General features: G+C 48.4%; 1 protein-coding gene across 12 annotated transcripts in view; it reads left to right on the top strand.

The window, feature by feature from the left end:
• The window catches only part of CASZ1 (castor zinc finger 1), a 189503-nt gene that overhangs the window by 157903 nt on the left and 8924 nt on the right, over positions 1-22676 (top strand). For all 12 annotated transcript variants that reach the window (XM_079326034.1, XM_079326042.1, XM_079326041.1 and 9 more), the window contains 11 exons: positions 3654-3744; positions 5723-5887; positions 8322-8494; positions 9221-10086; positions 12900-13041; positions 14155-14218; positions 16985-17145; positions 19515-19637; positions 20154-20489; positions 21218-21416; positions 21902-22073. In XM_079326034.1, coding sequence (XP_079182160.1) covers positions 3654-3744; positions 5723-5887; positions 8322-8494; positions 9221-10086; positions 12900-13041; positions 14155-14218; positions 16985-17145; positions 19515-19637; positions 20154-20489; positions 21218-21416; positions 21902-22073 — 2492 coding nt within the window. The remainder of the gene's footprint in view (positions 1-3653; positions 3745-5722; positions 5888-8321; positions 8495-9220; positions 10087-12899; positions 13042-14154; positions 14219-16984; positions 17146-19514; positions 19638-20153; positions 20490-21217; positions 21417-21901; positions 22074-22676) is intronic.

The raw sequence follows: 22676 nt of genomic DNA, 5'->3' as shown, positions 1-22676 counted from the left end.
TTACCCCCCAGCTGGTTGAATCCTCCATCAGTAATGTGAGAAAGCTCCCAACAAAAGCCCCTTGTATCCAGACAGACACAAGGGAAGTAGGCAAACACTGGAGGGTTTCTCCACCAGCACCTGGGCATTTACTAATGAAAAGGGAAGGGAGTGTGTACTGTGCTTTCCCACCTTTCCAGGGCCCACAGAGTCTCCTTGTGGGACTGCTAGGAAAGTGAAGGGAACATTTTGACAGGGAAGAGTGGGAACACCATTCTCCTAGCTCGAGAGTACAACAAGAAGTGACTTATTTTCCTCCCCTTTGCCCAAAACCCAGATGTAGGAGAAGGGGGCAGAAAACCTCAAGGGAAGAGAGGACAGTTGTGCCACCACAGGCAGCTCCTCAAGCAGCAATGCCTCAAGTGCATGTGGGGATTCACTGCCTTGGGGGACAGTGCAGAAGTTGAGCATATAGAATACAGGAAGGAAAATCAGGGGTAGTTTAAACCCTGCTGCATGGGAAAGAAGGACCAGCAGCCTGGCTTTCTGAGCAGCATCCTTTTATTTCTGAGATTGCAGGAATTGCAGTGGGAGAGGAGGTGGCACCTTTCTGTCCCCCGTTCCCCTCTCAAGCCGAGAACTGTGAACACTTCAGCCACCTCCACTGCTGATGGAGCTCTGCAAGCCCCTTCCCCTGGCTCAGGCAGGTGCTGAGAGAGGACTGAGCTGCCCCAGGGACACCACATCCTGCTTAAAAGGCTCCGCAAGCCACCCCTTGGCAGTGCAGCCACTTCCTTCAATTTACACACACTGAAAAAAAAACAGTTTAAAGCCTTAAAATCAGGGGGTGGGGGGAGAAGAGACACAACACTCTTATGTCTGTACTGCATAATTAGCTTAATGAGTTTGCCAAAGCCACTGCCAAAAGCTGCCCAGGGATAATCCATTCTCTCACACAACAAAACAAAACCTCTTACTTAGCTAGTTTGGGTTGGGTTGTTTTTCCCCCTCCTCCTCCCTGTATATTTATAATTAAAAAAAAAAAAAGACCACAGAAAAAATTATTATTATTATTATTAGTGCCTCAGCAGATGGTGCTTCTGGCAGCACTTGCTTAAATATTTATTTCTGTGTGGGTTTCCTCCCCCCTTGTAATTGGGGTGGGTTTTTTTTTTCCTTCTTTCACATCATCGTTACAGAGTAATGAGTCTGTAAACACTCTCCAAGCATGCTGACTTCTTTATTTATTATTTTTATTATTATTTATTTATCAAATCTTGCCAGATCAAGACTTTCTGGCCAAAAAAAAAAAAAAGAGTGAACCGATTAATGTAAAGGAAGAGGGAGTGGGCTGTTCTTGTGCAAATGAATCTATGTGTCTGTATGGACAGCTTAGGAGTTTGGATTTGTATATCAGTGTGATGAGCTGGTCTGTGAGTTTTCTTGTTTCAGGTGTGTATGTTTGTGTCTGTTCATGTAGATTCAGGGGGTGTTGATGTTCTGCAGAGTTTGTGCATGTAAATGTGTGTGTATGTGTGTAAGTGTGTGGTGTGTAAGCTTTCCTGTTATGAAAAACCTAAACAGATGCCGTGCTTTAAAAATTAATAGCTTTGAACTGTTTCAAGTGTCAGAAAAAACACAGGATAATATAACCCTTTAGGAGCCCAGCCTTGCACACTGAAGGAGCAGAGTTTCCCCTCTGTGCTGTGTTTGCCACTTCCCTCCTTCCCCCAGCACAGGGCTTGGTGGAACACTTGTCTCTGCCTTGCTGTGCTGCAGACAGCACACACACCTTTCTGTGGCACATGGAGAGCAGGGGGGGAGTTGGAAGTGCTGGAGCACTTGTTTAGCTGTTGTTTTTAGAACTGAGCCCGTGTGTGGCTCCTGCCAGCATGCTTCAAATAACTCATCTCCTGGAGTCAGATCTCCTTGGTGTCTGGCCCTTCTTTTACTCCAGCTGGTATCTCTGGCCATTTTGCATCCTCATTTTTGATAATAATTTGAACTGCTTTGTATTTGTCAGCAAGGTCTGTATCATAGTCTTCTCTCTGGCTGGCCTGCACCACACAGTTCTCCAGCCTTGCACAGCCCTTGGCTCTTTTTTTCTCCAGCCCTGCACAGCCCTTGGCTCTTTCTTCCCCGTCACATCAGTGGCACAGAGAGGAAGCTTCCCACAGGGCACTTTGTTTCCTTGAAGAGCTGCTGGTGGTGCTGCTGGCATGAGGCCCTGGACTAGCAGTTCCAGTTGGCTCCCTGTGCTGTGGAGCCACAAGCCTTGGCCAGTGCCACGGTGGCTCTGGAGGCTGCCCTGGACAAGCCCAGCAGTTGCCCAGGCGTTGAGCAGGAATCTCTTCCTCTGCTCTCAGTTCCACACCTTTGTTTGTGCAGCCAGCCCTGCTGTTTGCCTTGTGGTTTGTTTCTTCTCTGCTGCTGAGGTTTGTTCCAGTTTCTCAATCACCTGTTCTGACGTGATCCTGATTTCCTGCAGTATTTCTTCTCCTTCCCCAGGGAAAGGCATGTCTGCTCCTGGCATCTGTCCCTGTCTCCCTTTGTGAATGCTGAGGCAAAGAAGTCATTTAATTTTTTAACAATGTCTATCTTTTCTGTCAATTAAGTCCCTTTTCCATCTCCTAGAGGCCCTGCTGTCTCCATAGTTGACCTCCTCTTCCTTATTGTGCTTCAGAAATGGCTTATTTAGTTTTGCTTTCCATCCAGACTTCTTCTATACTGTAGCCTCATGTTACCTCACCTTATGAGGATCCAAAATCTTCCCTGCTCCTGCCCCATTCCTCGATTGCCCCAGGACACCCTCACTGTCTCATTTTCCTTTTTTATCTGTTGCCCTTCCTCTTTTCTTTCCCATGCCCTTTATCATATGCACTCCTGCTGTGTTTAGCACTTAAGTGACGTGAGGAACCTTTGAGGAACCTTTGAGCAGATGGCACTTTATCTTTGAATGTTTCCCCTCTGAGTCCCCTTCTCTCCACTGCTTTTCCCTTTCAAGCTCTTCTGTGGTCCTCTAGAATTTACACGAGGGAGTTCATTGCACTGATTACCCCATTACTGGATCATCCCCTTGTGCCAATTCCTGGTGTGGCTGTCAGTCATAAATTCTGCATACTGATTCTTTGTATGTAGGTATTACACAGCATTTCTGACTTTCTGGTCTTTTTTGTCACTCTGTATGTCAGGAGTTTACCACTTTGCTGTATGCAGCTGTTCTGATATCCTACTAGATGGGCTTATACTTAAAATTTAGAATCCATATTTGTCCAGCATTTATTTGTCTCCTTCAATTATGGGAAGTTTCTGAAACTTGCTGGTGTGGTATCTAAACTCTATTCTAGAATTGTGTGGTGTTTAGTTCCAGGAACCCTCCTTCATTGTGCTTCCCCAAGTAAACAACTTAGATAACGAAGATGTATTTCAAGGAGAAAAACAGATTAGGGATGTACAGGACCTGAGTGATCCGGCTCAAGAAGCACCTTTAAATAGTGACAAATAAGCAAGGGAAGGCACAAGGGTCACCATCCTTGGAGGGGATAAAGGAGCTGGGGTTTAGTGCCACCAACATGTGAGATGGAAGCAGGAACAGGACCCGGTTTATCTGTAGCTTGCTTAGAGGCGCTGCTGCCAGGACAGGGGTGATTGTCTGTGCTCTCTCCTGTTTGCAGGTTCTCTGGCAGCCAGCACTGTGGCCACATCCACTGCGCCTACCAGTACCGAGAGCACTACCACTGCCTGGACCCCGAGTGCAACTACCAGGTACAGCAGGGCCAGAGCACGGCTGCCTGTGCAGGACTGTGCCCCTCCTGTGCCTGCATGTGCATGGCTTTGGGGCCTTGCTGCTCTGAAAGAGGACAGCATACGCTCTGGGTTTAACAGAACTTTATTTGCTCCTGTTTAACTCAGTCTAATACCGTTTAACCAAACTCAGACCGCTACAACGAGGAGCCAAACATAGATCAGCTGGAGTCGGTGGGAGCGACTGCACATTTCTGTCAGTGAAACACCAAGAGCATGAATTGTGCTGTGTTACACTGTGCCTGGAAGCAGGGAGTGCTGACCTGTCAGTCTGTCCCTGTCCCTCCTGCTGCCCCAGTCCTCTGTGGGATTTGCGGGGAGGCAGGGGCAGGAGCGATGCTGTCAGTGCTGGGAGCACTGCCAGGGCAGGCAGCCCCGCCAGCAGCCACGTGCTGGCTTTGTTTACCCTTCCCCAGGCCTGGACACTGGCGCTGTGTGGTCACTGCTGGTGAGCAGCAGTGCCAGGGTTTGCACCAGGGACAGCGTCAGCCCTGCCCGGGGACACCCTGGGCTCTCCCAGGGATCAGCCTGACCACAGCAGAGGAAGCTGATCTGGAGCTGCTGGGCTGGCCTGTGGCTTTCTATTGATCTAAGGAGGGTTTCCTCCGGGAAGCACGTACTGGTCCTTCCAGCCCAGCATCGAGTAATCAAGATGAGCCTATCCCAACTGTGACACAGATATCCCTGCACCAGAAAGAGTGGGACACAAAGGATGGAAAACACAGAAAAACCTATTATTATGATTGGCCTCATGATTATTTCCTAAGGAGTCTGGAAGCTGCTTGCAAAGGAGCTGTCTGGTCTCGCAGGGAATAAGGATTTAGGCTGCTTTTTAAAATGCAAATTATTTTATGGCTGAGATATATTTTAGAATAAGTAACGCTTTGTAATAAGTGGGCACAAATTAACAATGATTGGCAATAGCAATCCTGTATGTACGCCCTGGGAAATCATAGCTCCAGCCTCCAAGGGATTTCTGTTGAAATCTATATCCATATATTCCCGTGCCAATACCAACGAGATTGATCAGGATTGATATTATAGGAGGAAAGAGTGGAAGCGATAATCATTTGTTTCCTATGAGGCAGACTAGAAAAGTTGTTAAACATTAGAATACAGGCCTTTTCAATTACTGCTCAAAATAAATGGATATTGATTTCTTTTTAAAAAAATCAGATTTACTTTCTCACCTTCAGTGGTAAATATTGATGTCTGTGGGAAATAGAAATAAAAAGCTTCATTTTAAAGGCACTTAGCCTGCTCTGACAATGGGGTACCCCTTGATTGCTTCAAACAGGTAGAGATTGAAAAGGATATTCTGGTCATACAGATGTAGCTCTGAGCTCTGTTTTTCTGTAGAAAAGCATCTTTTTCTGTGACTTGAAGAAAGTCTTGTGTCCCTGTTTTCCTGATAAATCCATCTTACCTTCTAAGGGACACAAGAGACTTAGAATGGGAAGACAGTGTAAAAGAGCAAAGGGTTTTTCCCAATTTCTAGTCCAACATGAATGTGGCAGCCAGTGTCTTGCTAACCACTGCTGTGAGTGACTTGGAGCTTGGCTTACTTGCTGTAGGCTGTTCAGTTCACTGGTTTGCTTTCTAACTATAGCACTTCTTGAGATAGTAGCAGCTAAAATTATGTTAGAAGAACTGCAATCTTAAAGCTGCAGGGAGCAGATTCTGGGCATCACCCCAGTGTCATGTTTACTCTAGAACTTTTCATGTGTATTTACTTTCTCTTTACCAAGCAGATACATGCACACAATTCCTCTCTAATCTGATTCTCTTAGGGTAATTACTGTCAAGCTTTCAACTCCCGGTCCCAATAAGTTTGTTAACAACAACGTAAACACCCACCCTGCCCCAGGATTGCTCACCCCCGGCATCGTGTGTGTGTGTGTGTGTGTGTGTGTGTGTGTGTGTGTGTGTGTCTCTGCAGAGGTTCACCAGTAAGCAGGACGTGATCCGGCACTACAACATGCACAAGAAGCGTGACAACTCCCTGCAGCACGGCTTCATGCGCTTCAGCCCGCTGGACGACTGCAGCGTCTACTACCACGGCTGCCACCTCAACGGCAAGAGCACCCACTACCACTGCATGCAGGTGAGCTGCCTGACGCCTGCAGGCTGCAGGCATTCACACCTGGCTGTCTCTGCAGGTCAGCTGCCGGGACAGGGGACATTCACAGCCTGGCTCTCTCACTGCTGATTCAGGAGCCTGTGCTCTGTCCTCACTGCTCCTGTCCTGCCAGCTGTTGGCAATGGCAAGGGGGAGCCTCATCCTCAGTTTTTAGAAGCCTTGTCCGTGCAGTGAGGCAGAGCAACTCTCACGGTTTTCTCATAGTCTTGAACTTGTTCAAGCAAGACTGAGGCTCAGGGACTTCTTTAATGCCACTGCACTGTCTCTACTCAATCTGATCTGTCCCTCCTTTGAAACCAGATGTTCTTGTGACACATCTGCCCTTTAGCACTGGGTTAATTTCCTCCATAATCAATTTCTAAAGTAATTAAACTTTAATGTCACGTATCTGCACTTAACACCACTGGTTCTCCTAGTCCTTTGCCATTGGCACTCGTGAGGGGTGTATGCTGAGCCGTGTTTCAGGGGCAGCCAGGCTTCAGCAGCAGTGTAGGCAGAGCTGAAGCTGCTGCACAGATGTCACTGTGATGCCTTCACTGCTTCAGATGTGAACACACCACCTGGTTTGGGTCTTACCCTGACTGTTCCTCAGGTTCAGTGGTTCGACATGGACTCGTTTTAGTAGAATTGTGGCCTAAACCATCGTCCTGAGAATGTGCTGCAGTTACAAGCAGAGTGATCAGCCAACCCCTGGTGGCAGATTTTCCAGTCAGAAAAGTCAGGCTCACTTCCTGACCTGTCCCAGCAGTTTAAGACCCCAGTTCAAGTCACAAGACCTTAATCACGTGCTTAAATGCTTTGCTAGGATAGACATCAATGTATGTTTAGCTAGAAGTCAGGTAAGCTTTCTGGAGTCAATGGGGCTTAAACACATACTTAAATGTTCGGCATGCACTCAAGTTCTGTCCTGAACACGGTCTGGTTGAAGTATGTGCTTGCAGCACTTGATAAATTGGGAATTTCATGTGTCTTTCTCTTGAGGACATTTTATGTTACACTTCCATAGTATTGATAATGTGGTTTCTTCAGTTGAGCAGGGTGGGATTTGTTTGATGTGTTTTAGAGTATGAGGAGTGTTGCACAGCCTTAAGCCACTCCAAGCTGGAATAGAGACCCTCTCTTTCACAGCTATATATGGCTAATTCCATCCTGTGCCCACTGTCTTCCAGCACAGTAATGCCCATGTAAGCAGTGTCTCCCAGGAAAGGTGTCAGAATATAAACTCCCAATTAAAGAAAATACCACTTAAATGGCAGAATTTGTGCCATCCATCACATGGGGTTTTTTTTCTTTATGTCCATAATTGGTGTGGATAAAATTCAGTTAGTTGTTTATATAAACTGACATTTTTTTAGGCTTTCGCACCAAGAGCTGCATTGCAAATTATTCCTAAGGACACTTTTGTTTAATTCTTTTTTTTAATGCCATGCAGGGCCTGTCTTTTTTCAAGGTGTCAGTGTGGAGAGAGAGAGGCTCTTTTATATTGGAAATAGCTGGAGATATTTTTTATTTTTTTCTCTGGGTATTTGTCATGGGTTTTGTTATTGCCTGTTTGAATCAACCTGGGCTGAACTAAGGGGTGGTGTTTTCCTTCTCTTCATTTCTGAGATGGTGCAGGCATTGGCACATGTTGTGCTAGAAGAAAACAAAAAAAAATCCTCCCTCAGCAGGGCTGAGGACGTTTTCAGATTCCAGTGGGTTTTTACTCAATATGGCAAAGTTGCCCCGCTTTACCCAGAGGAAAGCAGGTTTTCAGCATTCCGTCCTCGTCACAGCATTCCCATTCGCTGCACAAGTTTAAAATTACTGGAGTGGGAGTCTTGAACAGTGACAGGGAAAAAATGTCACCAGTTTGCTAAAATCAGCTGAACATGGGCTTTAAGATTTGCTAGAATGGAACAGTTTATTACAAGCTCAAAAGACTGGTCGGCCTCATGGTGCACCAGCATGCCTTACCTCCCAGAAGGACTAAAGAAGTAAATAACTTATTCCCAGTCAATTCTGTATTCCCCAAATAGATGAAATCCTGCTTTTTTCTGTGTCACTCCAAGATAACAAAAAGCAACAGCATCTGTTAGTGTTCTGTTCTCTTTAAGAGCAGGAGCCCTACTAACTGCAAGCATGATTATCTATAGCTGGTGGTTTATCCCTCCAGTCCTCCTTTTTCCTCACTGTTTCATGCCCAGAGAGTTGGTTTGGGTTTGGGTTTTTTTCACAACTGCTCTATGCTCTATCAGTCTCTAGATTGGGAATTAAAGTGATGACTTAATACCCCTAGGAGAAGCACACAAATGGAACTATTAAATGTACGTGTGCTGCTCATGTATTTATTGCTGCTGGTAATAATGTCAGGCTGTTAAACCACTGTGCTGATGACTCCTCTTTGGGCCTGGGCTAGGTGGGTTGTAATAAGGTCTACACAAGCACCTCTGATGTGATGACCCATGAGAACTTCCACAAGAAGAACACGCAGCTCATCAACGACGGGTTCCAGCGGTTCCGTGCCACCGAGGACTGCGGCACCGTGGAATGCCAGTTCTACGGGCAGAAAACCACTCACTTCCACTGCAGGTGAGACAGCAGGGAGGGGAGCAGTCCTGCCTCAGAGCAATGTGGTCTGTTTGCCTCCTTCTGCCAAGTCACAATTTCAGGAGTATGCACAGGGACTTGATTTGCCCTGCTGTGACCTTCTCAGTACTGCTCCTGGGAGAACTCGTACCAGAGCAGATGTGATTTCCAGGATTGTGGCACGGAGCACTCTGAAGGCAGGAGTATGATCTGAGGAGAGGATATCCACTAGAAAACAGAGCCTAGAATCATTTGGGAAAGAGACCACACTGCTCTTCAGAGTGCAACTGAAATAGGCCATTATTACACTGCTAATGGCACTTCCATGGTAGGGTTCTCTCCAGCCAGCTCATCCCTTTTGGGGCCAGACTTAGCCTTCTGTACACAGCTGCTCTTCTATTGGTTTCTTGTGTTTTCAGGAAGAGCGGGAAAGCGCAGTTTTTACATCGGTCCCTTTTATCTGCTGTTTTGTGGGAGCTTTTAGTGGAGGGTGGCTGTATTCCCCTGTTGCTGTGGCAGTTCTGCAGGGCAGAGTCAGCTTCCAGCTCTCCCACACAGCAGCATATCTGCAGCCTGGATGTCCCTGGTTAAACCCAGGTTAACCCACAGACAGCTCCTCAGTCCCTCTGCAGCTGGGTCTCATTCCAGCCCCAGTCCTTGTCCCAGAGGGAGGTGGGAGACAGCACTCTGCCCACGCAGCCAACCACCCTGTCCTCGATGCCCTTGCAGGAGACCTGGGTGCACGTTCACCTTCAAGAACAAGTGTGACATTGAGAAGCACAAGAGCTACCACATCAAAGATGATGCCTATGCCAAGGACGGCTTCAAGAAGTTCTACAAGTATGAGGAATGCAAGTACGAGGGCTGTGTCTACAGCAAGGCCACCAACCACTTCCACTGCATCAGGGCAGGCTGTGGCTTCACCTTCACCTCCACCAGCCAGATGACTTCCCACAAGCGCAAGCACGAGCGCCGGCACATCCGCAGCTCGGGGGTGCTGGGGCTGCCCGCCTCGCTGCTGGGCTCCAAGGACAACGAGCAGGAGGAGTCCAGTAACGATGACCTCATTGACTTCTCTGCCATGAGCTCCAAGAACTCCAGCCTGAGTGCCTCCCCGACCAGTCAGCAGTCTTCCGTTTCTCTCATCGTCCCAGCTGCGCCCTCCTCTGCGGCTGAGCTTGCTTCCTCACAGGCCACCAAGTCTGCCAACAGCCTGACACCAGCCACAAAGATCTCTGGCCTGCTTTCCCAGGCCCTTCCAAGCAATATACCCTTGGCCCTGGCACTCTCCAACTCAGCACTTCCTGGAGCAGCTGGATCCTTCTTCCCCATCATCCCCAGCCGGGTCTCTACACCCCTTCCTGCCAGCTCGGCTAGTCTGATGGCTGCTGGCTCTGGCACCAATCCAGCATCCTCTGCTCCTGCAGACTCCTCATCCCAGGCAGTGGCAGGATCTGGTGAGCCAGTGGCCACTTCTTCACCTGCTCCAGCAGCCTCTATAATGGAAAGGATCTCTGCTAGTAAGGGATTAATCTCTCCTATGATGGCCAGGCTGGCAGCAGCTGCACTCAAGCCCTCTGTGGCACTTGAAGCAGGTGAGTTACCTCATCAGTTGTAGTTGTGCTGGGAGGCAGAGCAGGGCCTGATGGCTTGGAGCAGAGTGAATGAGGAGCCACCCAATTGTCCATGGGGCAGCAGTTGGGGAGGGGGTAGAAGAAGAAAATAAATAGGAGAATGAATTTGGATGTGTCTAATTAACCTTTGAGGAAGGCAGTCGTGGCAAGGTTTCCTGTGGAGCCTGGCTGTGCCCTCATGGCCAGAGGAGAGGCAGAAACATCTTTGCCCATGTAAGCCCTTAGCAGAGCTGGAGAGTGTGGCCATGTGTGTGGCTGTAGGCTGAAAAAAGAGAGGCACTGTACTGAAAACAGAAATTCAGGGAAAATACCTTAGCCAGTGCTTGAAGGCTCTACTGAGGCTGTATGGAGCTTTAGCTGGGCCCATGGCCAGTTGTTTTCCTGATCTGGGGGCTGTTTTGTGCTTCAGCTTTGTTGTCCCAGCCGTGGATTTGGCATAGTGTTGGTACAGTCCACAAACGGGACCTTGTTTTTGGTCAGTGCTTGCAAGCCATGCTCCTCTCTCCCTGCTCTACCTGAGGGGTAAAAGCTGGGAAGGGGCAGTGCCCGGGGCAGCACGGAGCTCTCCTGGGGCAGGTCAGTGCCACACCTGGGGCAGGTACCCCACAGCTGGGGCAGGTACCCCACAGCTGGGGCAGTCAGTCCCAGCCCGGCAGAGGAATGTGAGAGCACGAGGAGCCTCCCCCGCCTGCTGGGCACGGGCAGCTCTCGGTGGGCAGCGAGGGGAAGGCTGTACCCGGGCTGTCCCCGATCCCCCATCCCTCCCGGGCTATCCCCGATCCCTCCCGGGCTATTCCCCATCCCTCCCGGGCTGTCCCCGATCTCCCATCCCTCCCGGGCTATCCCCGATCCCTCCCGGGCTATTCCCCATCCCTCCCGGGCTGTCCCCGATCCCTCCCGGGCTATTCCCCATCCCTCCCGGGCTGTCCCCGATCCCCCATCCCTCCCGGGCTATTCCCCATCCCTCCCGGGCTATCCCCGATCCCTCCCGGGCTATTCCCCATCCCTCCCGGGCTGTCCCCCATCCCTCCCGGGCTATTCCCGATCCCTCCCGGGCTGTCCCCCATCCCTCCCGGGCTATCCCCGATCCCTCCCGGGCTATCCTCGATCCCTCCCGGGCTGTCCCCGATCCCTCCCGGGCTGTCCCCGATCCCCCATCCCTCCCGGGCTATTCCCGATCCCTCCCGGGCTATCCTCGATCCCTCCCGGGCTATCCCCGATCCCTCCCGGGCTATCCTCGATCCCTCCCGGGCTGTCCCCGATCCCTCCCGGGCTGTCCCCGATCCCCCATCCCTCCCGGGCTATCCCCGATCCCTCCCGGGCTATCCTCGATCCCTCCCGGGCTGTCCCCCATCCCTCCCGGGCTATCCCCGATCCCTCCCGGGCTATCCTCGATCCCTCCCGGGCTGTCCCCGATCCCTCCCGGGCTGTCCCCGATCCCCCATCCCTCCCGGGCTATTCCCCATCCCTCCCGGGCTATCCTCGATCCCTCCCGGGCTATTCCCGATCCCTTCCGGGCTATCCCCGATCCCATCCTCCCAAGAGCAAAGCGGGGAGTAGAAGGAAGTGCTCTGATTAAAGAGGGAGGAGAACCTTCACATACTTTTAAAATTATTGTTTGAAAAATTGTTTCCTAAAGCAGGGAAAGGTCATTGAGGGAACTATTTTCCTTTATTTTTTAATAAAATGCCACTTGCTGTCTGAGAAGCAGCTCGCCGTCAGCTGTACTGCCGGAGGGTAAATTAATATTTTAGTCACTTGGGGATTGTGGAAAAAAGCTCTGCAGACATGTTTCTGTCAGCAACTTTTTTCCTTTCCTTTTTTCTTTGCTGTTTTTCCTAATTTTTTTTCTTCAATTTGTTCTCCTTCTTCCCCCACCTACACCCCCCCCCCCTTCCATCCCTCCCATTCCTCTTTTCCTCTCTTCGTTCAATTTGAATTTTTTCTCTCAAGGGCTCGGCACTAAAGCTGCTCCCTGGGAGGAAGCGTTCCTGGTTTCTGGGGGGCACGACGGTGCCGTGGGAGCCGGTCCCGGTGCTGTCACCTGCCAGTCCCGGCAGGGCAGATACGGGGCAGATACGGGGCAGATACTGGGGCAGATATGGGCAGATGCGGGGCAGATACGGGGCAGATAGTGGGGCAGATACTGGGGCAGATACGGGGCAGATACTGGGGCAGATACGGGGCAGACACTGGGGCAGATACAGTGCAGATACTGGGGCAGACACTGGGGCAGATACGGCGCAGATACGGGGCAGATACTGGGGCAGATACGGGGCAGATACAGGGCAGATACTGGGGCAGACACTCGGGCAGCTCTGCCCTGAGCACTGTCACCGCAGCAACGCTGGGGCTGGCGACGAGCAGGGGGCTTGGCTAGCAGTCGAAAGCTGCCACATTGCCTCAGCATTAACAGAGTCTTTAATAAACGCTTAAGAGGCAGCCCCGCAAATTAGTTATGACAGTTTGTGCAGAGAATCAGGTCTCCCCCACGCTCCTTCCGCCCTTCTCCTTTAAAGGGCCCATAGCCTGGACAACTTTGACATAATTTTGCAATAATTATCACTTGAAGAATTTCCACGCTGGAGTGGACGTCAGAACCCATCATGTCAACTTGGCAATAAACGCTGACCAGCAATCCCAGTACTTCCCTCCTCCCCACACTTTTTCTTTGCTTTTTCCATTTAGGCACTTATTTGCCATTGTAACCTCATTTTAGACCTATGCTTTTAATTTATTCTTTTGCACTTAATGTCACTGTATTTCTTGAGCAGGGAATGGACAACCAGCACCTCCTGGACGGTTCAATCCAGTCCAGGTGAAGCAGGAACCTGCAGAGGCCATGGGACCCTCATCTGCCACCAGCCAGGACCTCTTGCAGGAGCAGAGCTTGGACCTGAGTGTCAAGGACCACGGGTGAGAGGAGTGGGTGGGCAGGCACACTCAGCACTTCCCAGTATCAGGCTTTGGGAAGTTTCCACACCTGTAATTCAAGAGGACACAGCATGTTGGTAAAAGGCAGCTTCACAGTGGTTGGGTTGGATGCCCCAAAACTGGAGACAGACAGACTCACTCTGCTCCCCATTATGTGTGTGTACTCCAGATGTTTTTTTGGGCTCACAGGCACCTACTGACTCTTCAACAAGAGTGCCACTTCTTGTGTTCTCTTCTGAAAATCGAGCCACTGGCAAAGCTGCTTTCATTTAGTCCTCTTGTCATGGATTGCTGATGGAAGCTGCCCCAATGCTACACATCTATTGGATCAGGGCTGAGGGAAGCACATTCCAGAGAAACTGGACGCACAGAAGAGCTGGTGTCAGGCTAACTCTGGTCTGGCATAGGCTGGTCGGCAGTTCTGGTGATGCTGTGCAGATGTGAATGCACCTCTCTCAAACCATGTGTCCCACCTGCCCAGCGTCTCTGCCGAGTGTTTGGGGATTGTGCTGGGTGGAAAAGGGGCAGAGGAACTGATCCTGGGGATAAGTGAGCTCCACTTGGACCTTTGTATCCATTGCTGTCCATACCTTATTTAAACTGGCCTCCCTTTGGGAGTCCAGCCCGTGGAGCCAGCTGCAGAGATTCTAAGGCTGCCTTTGAGTGCAGGATTGTGCCTTGCCTTCCTTACTGCCCAGGGCAGCCCTGTCCCTGGCAGTGTGAGCCTTCATCAGCATCCCCCTGCTCTTGTGGTATTTGTGTGATATTTCTGAAAGTTCTAACAGGATGAAAGGGTAAAACCTGGGGGAGGTCATGAGTTAACAAATGGAGTGTGATGCAGTGGACACTGGGGGAAGAGGTCTGGGCCATTTAGTAGTTAAAGAACTAAATTCTGCAGGCCTGGGACCCTCTTCCTGTCCCTCTTGGCTGTCACGAGTCAGCGAGTTTGGCCCGCCCAAGGGAGGGTTGGCATCATTCTTCCCCTCTGGATGCAGCAGGTGAAGAGTGAGGCAGCTTGAAGGGAGAAGGATTAATCTCAGTGCTCACAGTCCCTGTGCACATCTTAACTAAACCCCGTTGGTTTGTGTGTTTCAGTAATGAATCAAATGGCCACACAGTCTCAGCAAATTCATCTCTTTTATCCTCGCTTATGAATAAGGTAAGAGCCATCCATCAAACGCCTTTCATTCCCCCCACCAGGAGAAATTAAAGCTGCGATAGCGGGGAAAGGGGGGGAAGAGCTCTGTTTGTTTTTTAATGTTTTGCCTCTAATAAGATGAGTTTGTACCATTTAAATTTTGAGACCATTTTTCATCGGGTATAATTTCAGAGCCACTGCTTACGAATTAATTTAATGAACTGGCTGAAGAAATATATTGCCGCCTCTGACATCTTTATTTTTTTTCCATCCTTTCTAGATAGAAGAGGGCTCCAAAAGGTTTCTTTCTTTTCTTTTCTTTTCTTTTCTTTCTTTTCTTTTCTTTTCTTTTCTTTTCTTTTCTTTCTTTTCTTTTCTTTTCTTTTCTTTTCTTTTCTTTTCTTTTCTTTTCTTTTCTTTTCTTTTCTTTTCTTTTCTTTTCTTTTCTTTTCTTTTCTCTTTTCTTTTCTTTTCTTTTCTTTTCTTTTCTTTTCTTTTCTTTTCTTTTCTTTTCTTTTCTTTTCTTTTTTCTTTTCTTTTCTTTTCTTTTCTTGTTTTTTGGTTGGTTGGTTGGTTGGTTGGTTTGATTTGGGTTTGCTTGTTTGTTTTTGGGAGGGTTGTTTGGCTTTGGTTTTGTTTTGGTTTTGTTTTCAGAACCTGGCAACTTCTCTCTCTTTCTTTTTACTGATTTTGTTTACTTACTTAAAAACATTTTCCTTCATTTGGGGAGGGAGAAAATAATCTGTTTTTATGAAAGAGAAGAAAAAATTAGAAGTTTTGAACCAAAATAATCAGTTTCTGACTCTCTGATGTGAGTAATGGTGTCTAACAGAGTCCCCTTTGCTGTGTTCTAGAGTATTTGTTTTAGATAATGCAGTTTCTTTTTCCTTACTTTTTTGTTAAATTATACATCATCTTAAATGTATATTTCTCTTTCACAAGATAAATTCTACTATACCAAGATTAATTTGGTGGCTGTATACAACTGCAGTGGAGATCAGGGCACCCTTTGAGCCATGCTTTAATATTCTGCTATGTGATAGGTTTTATAGGCATAACTATTGCCATCCCCTTGGCTCTGGGTGTTACTGCATCAAGGCCATATAACCCTCAAGAGAGGGCAAAGTGACTTTGCCTGGTAATCTCCCACCTCCTTTCTTTCTTATCGCTGTTTTTCTCTGTGTTGTTTAATTTCTGCATTTATCCTTATGTCCCTTTCTCCTCCATTGGCTCTCCATTACATTGGGTTTTGATTTTCCCTTTTAAACTTAATTTCTTATTTGTTCCTTTGTATTGCCCCTTTAGTGTTTCCAAATATGCAGGTCTTTGTTAGTGAGCAAATGAATTTAGTTACTCTCTTTCTGGGGTCATGAGTCATTCTGAAGGTCCCAGATCAGGGAAATTCTCTTTCAATGGAGACTTCACGTGAAAGTCTCCAGGATGATAAGTGATTTAAGTGTATGTTTAGAAAAAAGCATTTCTTTGTGTGCAGTCTGACATAAGGCTCTTTAAGTTGTGCAAAGCAAATGTTGCACAGGTGCAAACTAGGAGTCAGGTTCAAGGGCTAGGATTAAGCAATGAGATAAAGCAGCAAGGAGCAGAACCCACTGTGTGTGTGACTGATGGAACCAGCTCCAAGACTCAGGACTGCAGAGTCAAGCTCAGTCTGCTCTGGAACACTTGCTTCTTCCTCTTGCTGCACACAATTTCTGTCCATGGGGAATCCTTCGTTGTTTTTCTAGGAAAAAGAACCCTTTACCAAAGTGGAATTTCCAGTGAAAACACACGACCTGAATTTCCAGCCATTTCTGCAGCCATAAAGAGTTGCAGTCTCCACACAGCAGCAGGGGCTTTACCTTCAGGGGGCATTAACAGAGTCTCAAATAACCAGGATTCCTGTAGCCTGCTGCAGTTTATTTAGGGGGCTGTCAGACTTAATTAACTGATATTTATAAAGGGCTTCAAGTGGGTGGAGTTTCCAGTGCAAGTATTGGGCTAAATCCTGCATTTTATTTATGCTGTGAAATTGGCTGTTTTTACTGGAGGTAATTGAGAGCACAACAGAGAAAGAAAGAGTCTGGGAAATTGTGCATTTATTCTGAAAGAAAATTTTCCCTCTAGGCAGGCTTGAGTAACTTCATTTTTCTATCCTGCACATCATACACCTGGACCTCTAAACCTTCTCTGTGTAGATTCTATTTGAAGACTTCCAAGCAATGCAGATTGTGAGTCCACGTCCTGCTTTGTGGAAGATGTGTCCATTTAGCACAGAAAAGTGACGTGATTCTATTACTGAAGTTAATAAGAATTTTCCAGGAACTTGAGACAGATTTTTTTCCCAAGTTGAATGAGATTTTCATCCTTTTACCCTCACATGTACTTGATAGTCACTAAAGGAGACATCCTTGTGGCTGGAATGACTGAATAAACTAGAGTTTAGCAGTTCTACCACCAGCAGTTTGTAGGAGCTGCACAGGACTGTTACTGTTGAAGCCCACCCACCTTTCCAAAGTCAGATAGGGGATGCCTCTCTCCACCTCAATTTCCTTGTGGATGAAGTAGACATGATGCTTCATTATTTTAACAAGATCCATGAATAAATGTTCTGTGGCACTGAGTCCTTTATGATGTTGGGTGGAAGATGCAGAAGAGTGAAGTATTACTACCTTGTGCTGTGCACTTGGAGCAGCCTGCACAGCCTTTTTGCTCAGTGTGGGGCAGTCCTGGGGGTGGCTGTGGCTGTGGCTGCGTGCTGGGCTTGATGCAGTGTCTGTGCTCTTGTTCCAGATGTCCAAGACCAGTGCCAGCCTTGGCAACCTGCTGAGCATTAAGACAGAAGGTGAAGGCAGCCAGGCTGGGGCTGGGGAGCCAACTCAGTACCTGGGCAAGGCAGTGAAGGCCCTGGTGCAGGAGAAGCTCTCTGAGCCGTGGAAGATGTACCTGCGCCGGTAAGGAGCTGCCCTGGGATGGAGAGGGGAAGGTGCCTCCTCTGCTGAGGCTCTGGGGCACTGGACACAGAGTTCTGCTCGGTGTGGAGCAAGGGAGGCTCGAGTGGAGCAGATCCAAAGCTCACCCACGCATGGACACGTGCACACCTGCCCAGGAAGAACGTGCTCTGAGCAGGCAGCTGCAGCCAGGCTCACACGGGTTTGTGTCTGACACACACACACCCACAAATGCCAGTGCACACTGTAAATCACTGGCTCTAATGCAGAGGACTAGAAAATCTTCTAGTGCACCAGCCCCTGGCTGGTGTGACATCCTTGCCTGCAGTCCATTTGCATTTTGTCCAGGCTGGTTGTAAATCCACCAGGAGTGTGGCTGTTTCCTGGCCTTTGGGAGCATTATTCTACCACCGAGAAAGTTTCAGTGTCACAGCCTTTTCCATGGTAGGCTGCCTGAGTTCCACTTTTTGTAGTTTTGTTGCAGCTCTGTTTATATTCCCTTGAACCACTGCAGATCATCCTTCTCTGCAGCTGGAGTTCAGCCCCTTCAGACAATCACAAACTTTCAGCATTCCATTTAACCAGGCTTCCTTACATCCTTTAATCTAACTCTGGATTAGTCCCTTCTGCCTGCAAGCCCTGTTGCTTTCCTGGTGTTCCCAGATGTGCAGAATTGCCCCCTCTCAACAGAGCAAACTTCTGTCCCCAAAACAGGCAGCTCACAGTTTGTGTCTGCACAGAGTAATGAACAGCACCATTTTATCCTCCTGTGACACAGAATTGGTTCAGTGTTGCTCAGTGAGTCCCCAGTGCATAAAACACCCCCCATGCCCAGGTGCATTTGTTGTGTGATTCTCCTGTTCTGCACCTTCTCCCTTGTCTTGCCAAACCTCTCTGTGCTCTTTTTCTCCTCTTGCACTGCCACCTTCTCCCACTTGAGTATCTTTGTGAATTTCATAAACACGCTGTTTACTCCTGGATTACTAATTAAGATGTTAAATAAACTCAGGCTACCCAGGCCCCCTCTCAGCACTCAGCTCAGTGTGGTGCTGGTTGTCATCAGCCTTTGTTTATGGTCCCTCAGCCAGTTCAAGCCATGAGGTGGCATTACAGCCAGGCCAGTTGGAATTAATTCTAAGCATATGCAAGACTGAATCAAATGCTTTACTAAAATCCAAATATATTGCATCCCTTCGTCCACTAATTTTGTAATTCTATCAAAAAAAGCAATTAAATTTGTCGGGCAAGATTTATTCCTTATAATCCTGATGCTGTTTATTGCTCATGGTTCCTTTATCCTCTAGATGTTTAATGATTTTCTCCTCCCTCTTAATATTTGTTCCTTTACTTTACTGGAAGGAGAAGTTAAGGCCAGAGGTATGATAATTGCCAAAGATGACTTGTTGGGTTTTTTTCCCCTCAAAGAACCAGTTCCTTGACTGTTTTTTTGGGGTTTTTTTCCACATATGTAGTACCTCCTACTTCTCTATGTTTTAAAAACTAGCAAATGGTAATGTAATCAGTTTGGGAGTTAATTTCCATTGCACTTCAGGACATACATCATCCAGACTGACTGATTTGTGCATTTTTAAATTTTTTGCATGAGTCCCTTTATCTGCTTTTCTAGGTCTTCACTACATCTCAAATTCTCTGCTCTGTCTTTAGTTTTCTCCTCCAAAGCAAATTTTATAGTGCAGCCATTTTTGATTCATCACCTCCCTTTTTGTGGGAGACCTTCTTTCTATGTTCAACTCTTGTGTCTGATAAAAGAGCCCCTTCAGTTTGCAATAATAATGGTTTCTTCCATCTTACCCCACAATTGCTTGCCTTCTTCTTCTCTCTGTAAGCCATTACTGTCAGCACATGTTGTACATCCACAGACCCTCCTTCTCCAGTACAAGTTTTTGTCTCTTTCCTTTACCCTCCCACTGGTGAGAGGTCCCTCCTGGGACCATACAGGCTGCTGTTTGTTTCTTGCTTTCCTGCTCATCAGAGCAATTGTAGTTTGTTGTACCTTAATTATGCAAGATTCCCTTGTTAGGTTTCAAATCCTTCCTGCCAGTGTTTCTTACTTGTTTTCTTGATTCCCTGTGATTCTGGAGTTTCCTGATATTACATGTATTTGTGCTGCACTTATTAAGAGAATCTCAGCAGGGGGTGAGCAGTGACACCACACTGAGCTGGTTTTGCCCTCTTGGCCATTTGTCCCAAGATAGCACAGGACATATGTGGGATAATGTGGTGGGTTTTGCTCTGGGCTTTGCGTGGCAGAGTGGTTGTTCTGTACAGCAGGGATGCTGCTCTGCAGGGTTGCTGCAGTCCAGGCTGTCATTGCTGCTTCCCTAAGATGTCTGCCTGTCTGTTTTGGCCAGGTTTGGCACCAAGGATTTCTGTGATGCCCAGTGTGACTTTCTGCACAAGGTGCATTTCCACTGTGTGGTGGAGGAGTGTGGGGCCCTCTTCAGCACCCTGGATGGAGCCATCAAGCACGCCAAGTAAGCAGGAGAGCAGGGGCAGGGGGGCTCTGCACAGCTCCCTCAGCCCCAGAGCAGCCCAGGATCCTTCCAAAGGCAGTGGGATGTGCAGGGAAGGAATGAGTGAGGCCTTCAGAGCCTCCAGGCCCTGAGCCTGAAGGGCTTCTGGGGAGGGAGACGTAGCAGGCTTTAGGAGAGATCTGGCACAGCTGGTCTGTCCTGTTGGGTGCTTCCCTTGGTTCACTGCAGGACAAGCCTGGGGAGCTGCCCACAGCTCACCCCAGAGACTGCAGGCATTCTGGGCTGGCTCTCATTTTAACATGGCTTGGCTCCTGTCTCCACCCATCTTAATGGTTTCCCTTCTCTTCATGGATGGTTTGGGAGGGGCCTAAATCTTACCTCAAAGTCTCCAGAGCCCCTTCTAGGATTTATCCACACCAATTTGCTTAGAGGCCCCTGCCACATTCTTGTTGATGTTTAATCAAATTACATGAAATGGTCAAGAATTCATGTCTGAATCAGTCTCATGTTTTGCAGTTTTCACTTCCGAACTGAAGGTGGAACTGTGAAAAGCAACTCTGAGTCTCCCTTCTCAACTGCTACTGAGAGTAAGGCTTCCCTGGCCCCTTCATCACCATCTGCTGCTCCTGCCACCATGGCCAGTGCTCCTGCCCTGGACATGCCCACTCCAAACCCAGCTGCTCTGCCCTCTGCTCCCACACTACTTGCTTGGAAGCAGCTGGCTTCAGCCATACCCCAGATGCCTCAGATCCCAGCATCAGTGCCTAACCTGGCAGCTTCACCCTTGGCAACGACTTCCCTGGAGAATGCCAAGCCTCAGGTCAAACCTGGATTTCTCCAGTTCCAGGAGAAGTAAGTTTTGGGAGCTGTTTGCCTCTTCCTATCCTCCCCAGCCTTGCAGTCCCTCTGTTCCTCTCCTGGGAGCTGCAATACTCCACTTCTGTTCACCCACTGAGGAACCTGTCTAGAAAGCACTCAGGGCTTGACCTCACAGAAAACTTATTTCTGTAAAGTCTTGGAAAGACTTTAGGATTTTTGAGTGCATCTGAGAGCACTTTTAGGCATGAGTTTCAAAGACAAAAAACTGTGATCTCCCACTGATCCCCTGCAAGAGCTGTGCAGAAATGCAGGTATCTCTGCAGTAGGTTTGACAGTCAGGGGTTATTGGGCCAGAAGTGCATGGTCTGAGTGAGGGTGGAAGGTCTCAAACCCATGTGGCTGATGAGAGGAACAGTGCTGGTTTTGCCAGACCAGGGGAAGCCCTGGCATCCTGCAGTGGCCATGCCCAAGAGTGGTGTTCCCTTTGAACTTTCAGTTGGAAAAGTGGCCCTCAGAGCCTACAGAGCATTGCTGTGCATTGCTGTGTTCTGACAGTCCTGTTCAAGGAAGTGCAGTAGCTGGCTGGAATTGCAGTAATGTTGCCAGCTTCCATTTCCCTGAAGAGGAAGGTGGCTCTGGGAAGTCTGTGGGCCATGTTTGGAACAGAGGCTTCAGCTGGGCTCCCCTTGAATTAAATCTTGGCAAAGAAACAAATGTGTGGAATGAGTGAAGGTGATGATTGGGTTTTGGATGTATTCCAGTGATCCCTGCTTGGCAACAGACTGCAAGTACGCCAACAAATTCCACTTCCACTGTCTCTTTGGGAACTGCAAGTATGTGTGCAAAACCTCTGGCAAAGCAGAATCCCACTGCCTGGACCACATCAACCCCAACAATAACCTGGTGAATGTGCGAGACCAGTTTGCTTACTACTCCCTGCAGTGTCTCTGTCCCAACCAGGTAAGAGCCACCCCAGAGCAGGGTTCTGGCAGAATGGGGACAGGGAAATGAAGGGGCAGTACTGACTCCCCAGAGGAAGTGAGGCTGTGTGTGGCTGTCTTGGCGTTACTACAGAACCCTGGAAGTCATAATTATGTGGTTTGGAAAAACATTTGGTTTCTATCAAATGGAAAATCACGATGCTTTTGTGTTTCTTTGACTGGGGTGAAGTGGACAAGGAATGAGAATAATCTGAGAAAGATGAAATGGAATAAAAATCTGTGATGAATTTGTGATGGATCCAGGGAAAGCCACGAGTAAGGTTTTGGATATTTCAATGTAGAATAGTGTATTACAGAGCACACGAGTACAGCAATGTAAAGAGGCTCAAGAGGGAGCAAGGTGCATGGCAGGTTGTGGGAGGTGAAATGGGGCCTGGGGCATGAGAGGCCAGGGAGGAGAGGCCGTGGCAGCCCCGGCTGACCCCGCTGTCGCTGTGCCCCCAGCACTGCGAGTTCCGCATGCGCGGCCATTACCACTGCCTGCGCCCCGGCTGCGGCTTCGTCACCAACATCACCACCAAGCTGCCCTGGCACGTCAAGAAGCACGAGAAGGCAGAGAGGAGGGCAGCCAACGGCTTCAAGTACTTCACCAAGCGCGAGGAGTGCGGCAGACTGGGTGAGTTTTGTCCCGATTCTCACCTGGGGGTCCCACGCCCAGGCCAGGAGTGCCGTGAGTTAGAGCCTGCCAGTATTGCTTAGGTGGCATTTGGTCATTAAATCACCAAACAAGAAAGGCAACAAAACACAAAGCGCTTCCTGCTCTGTTTGGTTGAAGTGTGTTTTCACAAATACACCCAAGGTAAACGAATAGAAATTGTACGTAGAGAATTGTGTGTATGAGTTTCTCTGGACATACAGCTTCCTCTTTTTTCTTCTTTTTATCTAATTGTCAAAGCCTGGTTTTTGTCTGTGTGTTTGTTTGTTTTTATGCTTTGTAGTCTTTTGGACCTGCTCGTGTTGGGTGAAATTTGAGGGTGTTGCTGGGAATTTTTTTTTTTTCTTAAATAGTGCTAGTGTAGCATATTGTAAGTCAAATGGCACATAACCAGAGAGAGTTGGACAGCAACATGTAGTAAGCTGCTCTCCTCTCTCCAAACCCATTCTCCACAGCCCTTGTGAGCAGCAGGGAATACAGAACCCCTCCCAGAGCAGGGCCTGAAAAGCACCTGAATATGGCACAGGCTCACTTGCCACAACTATCAGCAGCACTGCAGCAGTT

This window comes from Erithacus rubecula (assembly GCF_903797595.1).
Source record: "Erithacus rubecula genome assembly, chromosome: 24".
In the NCBI taxonomy this organism is placed as follows: domain Eukaryota; kingdom Metazoa; phylum Chordata; class Aves; order Passeriformes; family Muscicapidae; genus Erithacus; species Erithacus rubecula.
The sequence above is the reverse complement of the archived record's forward strand: the minus strand, read 5'-3'. Positions and strand labels throughout refer to the sequence as shown.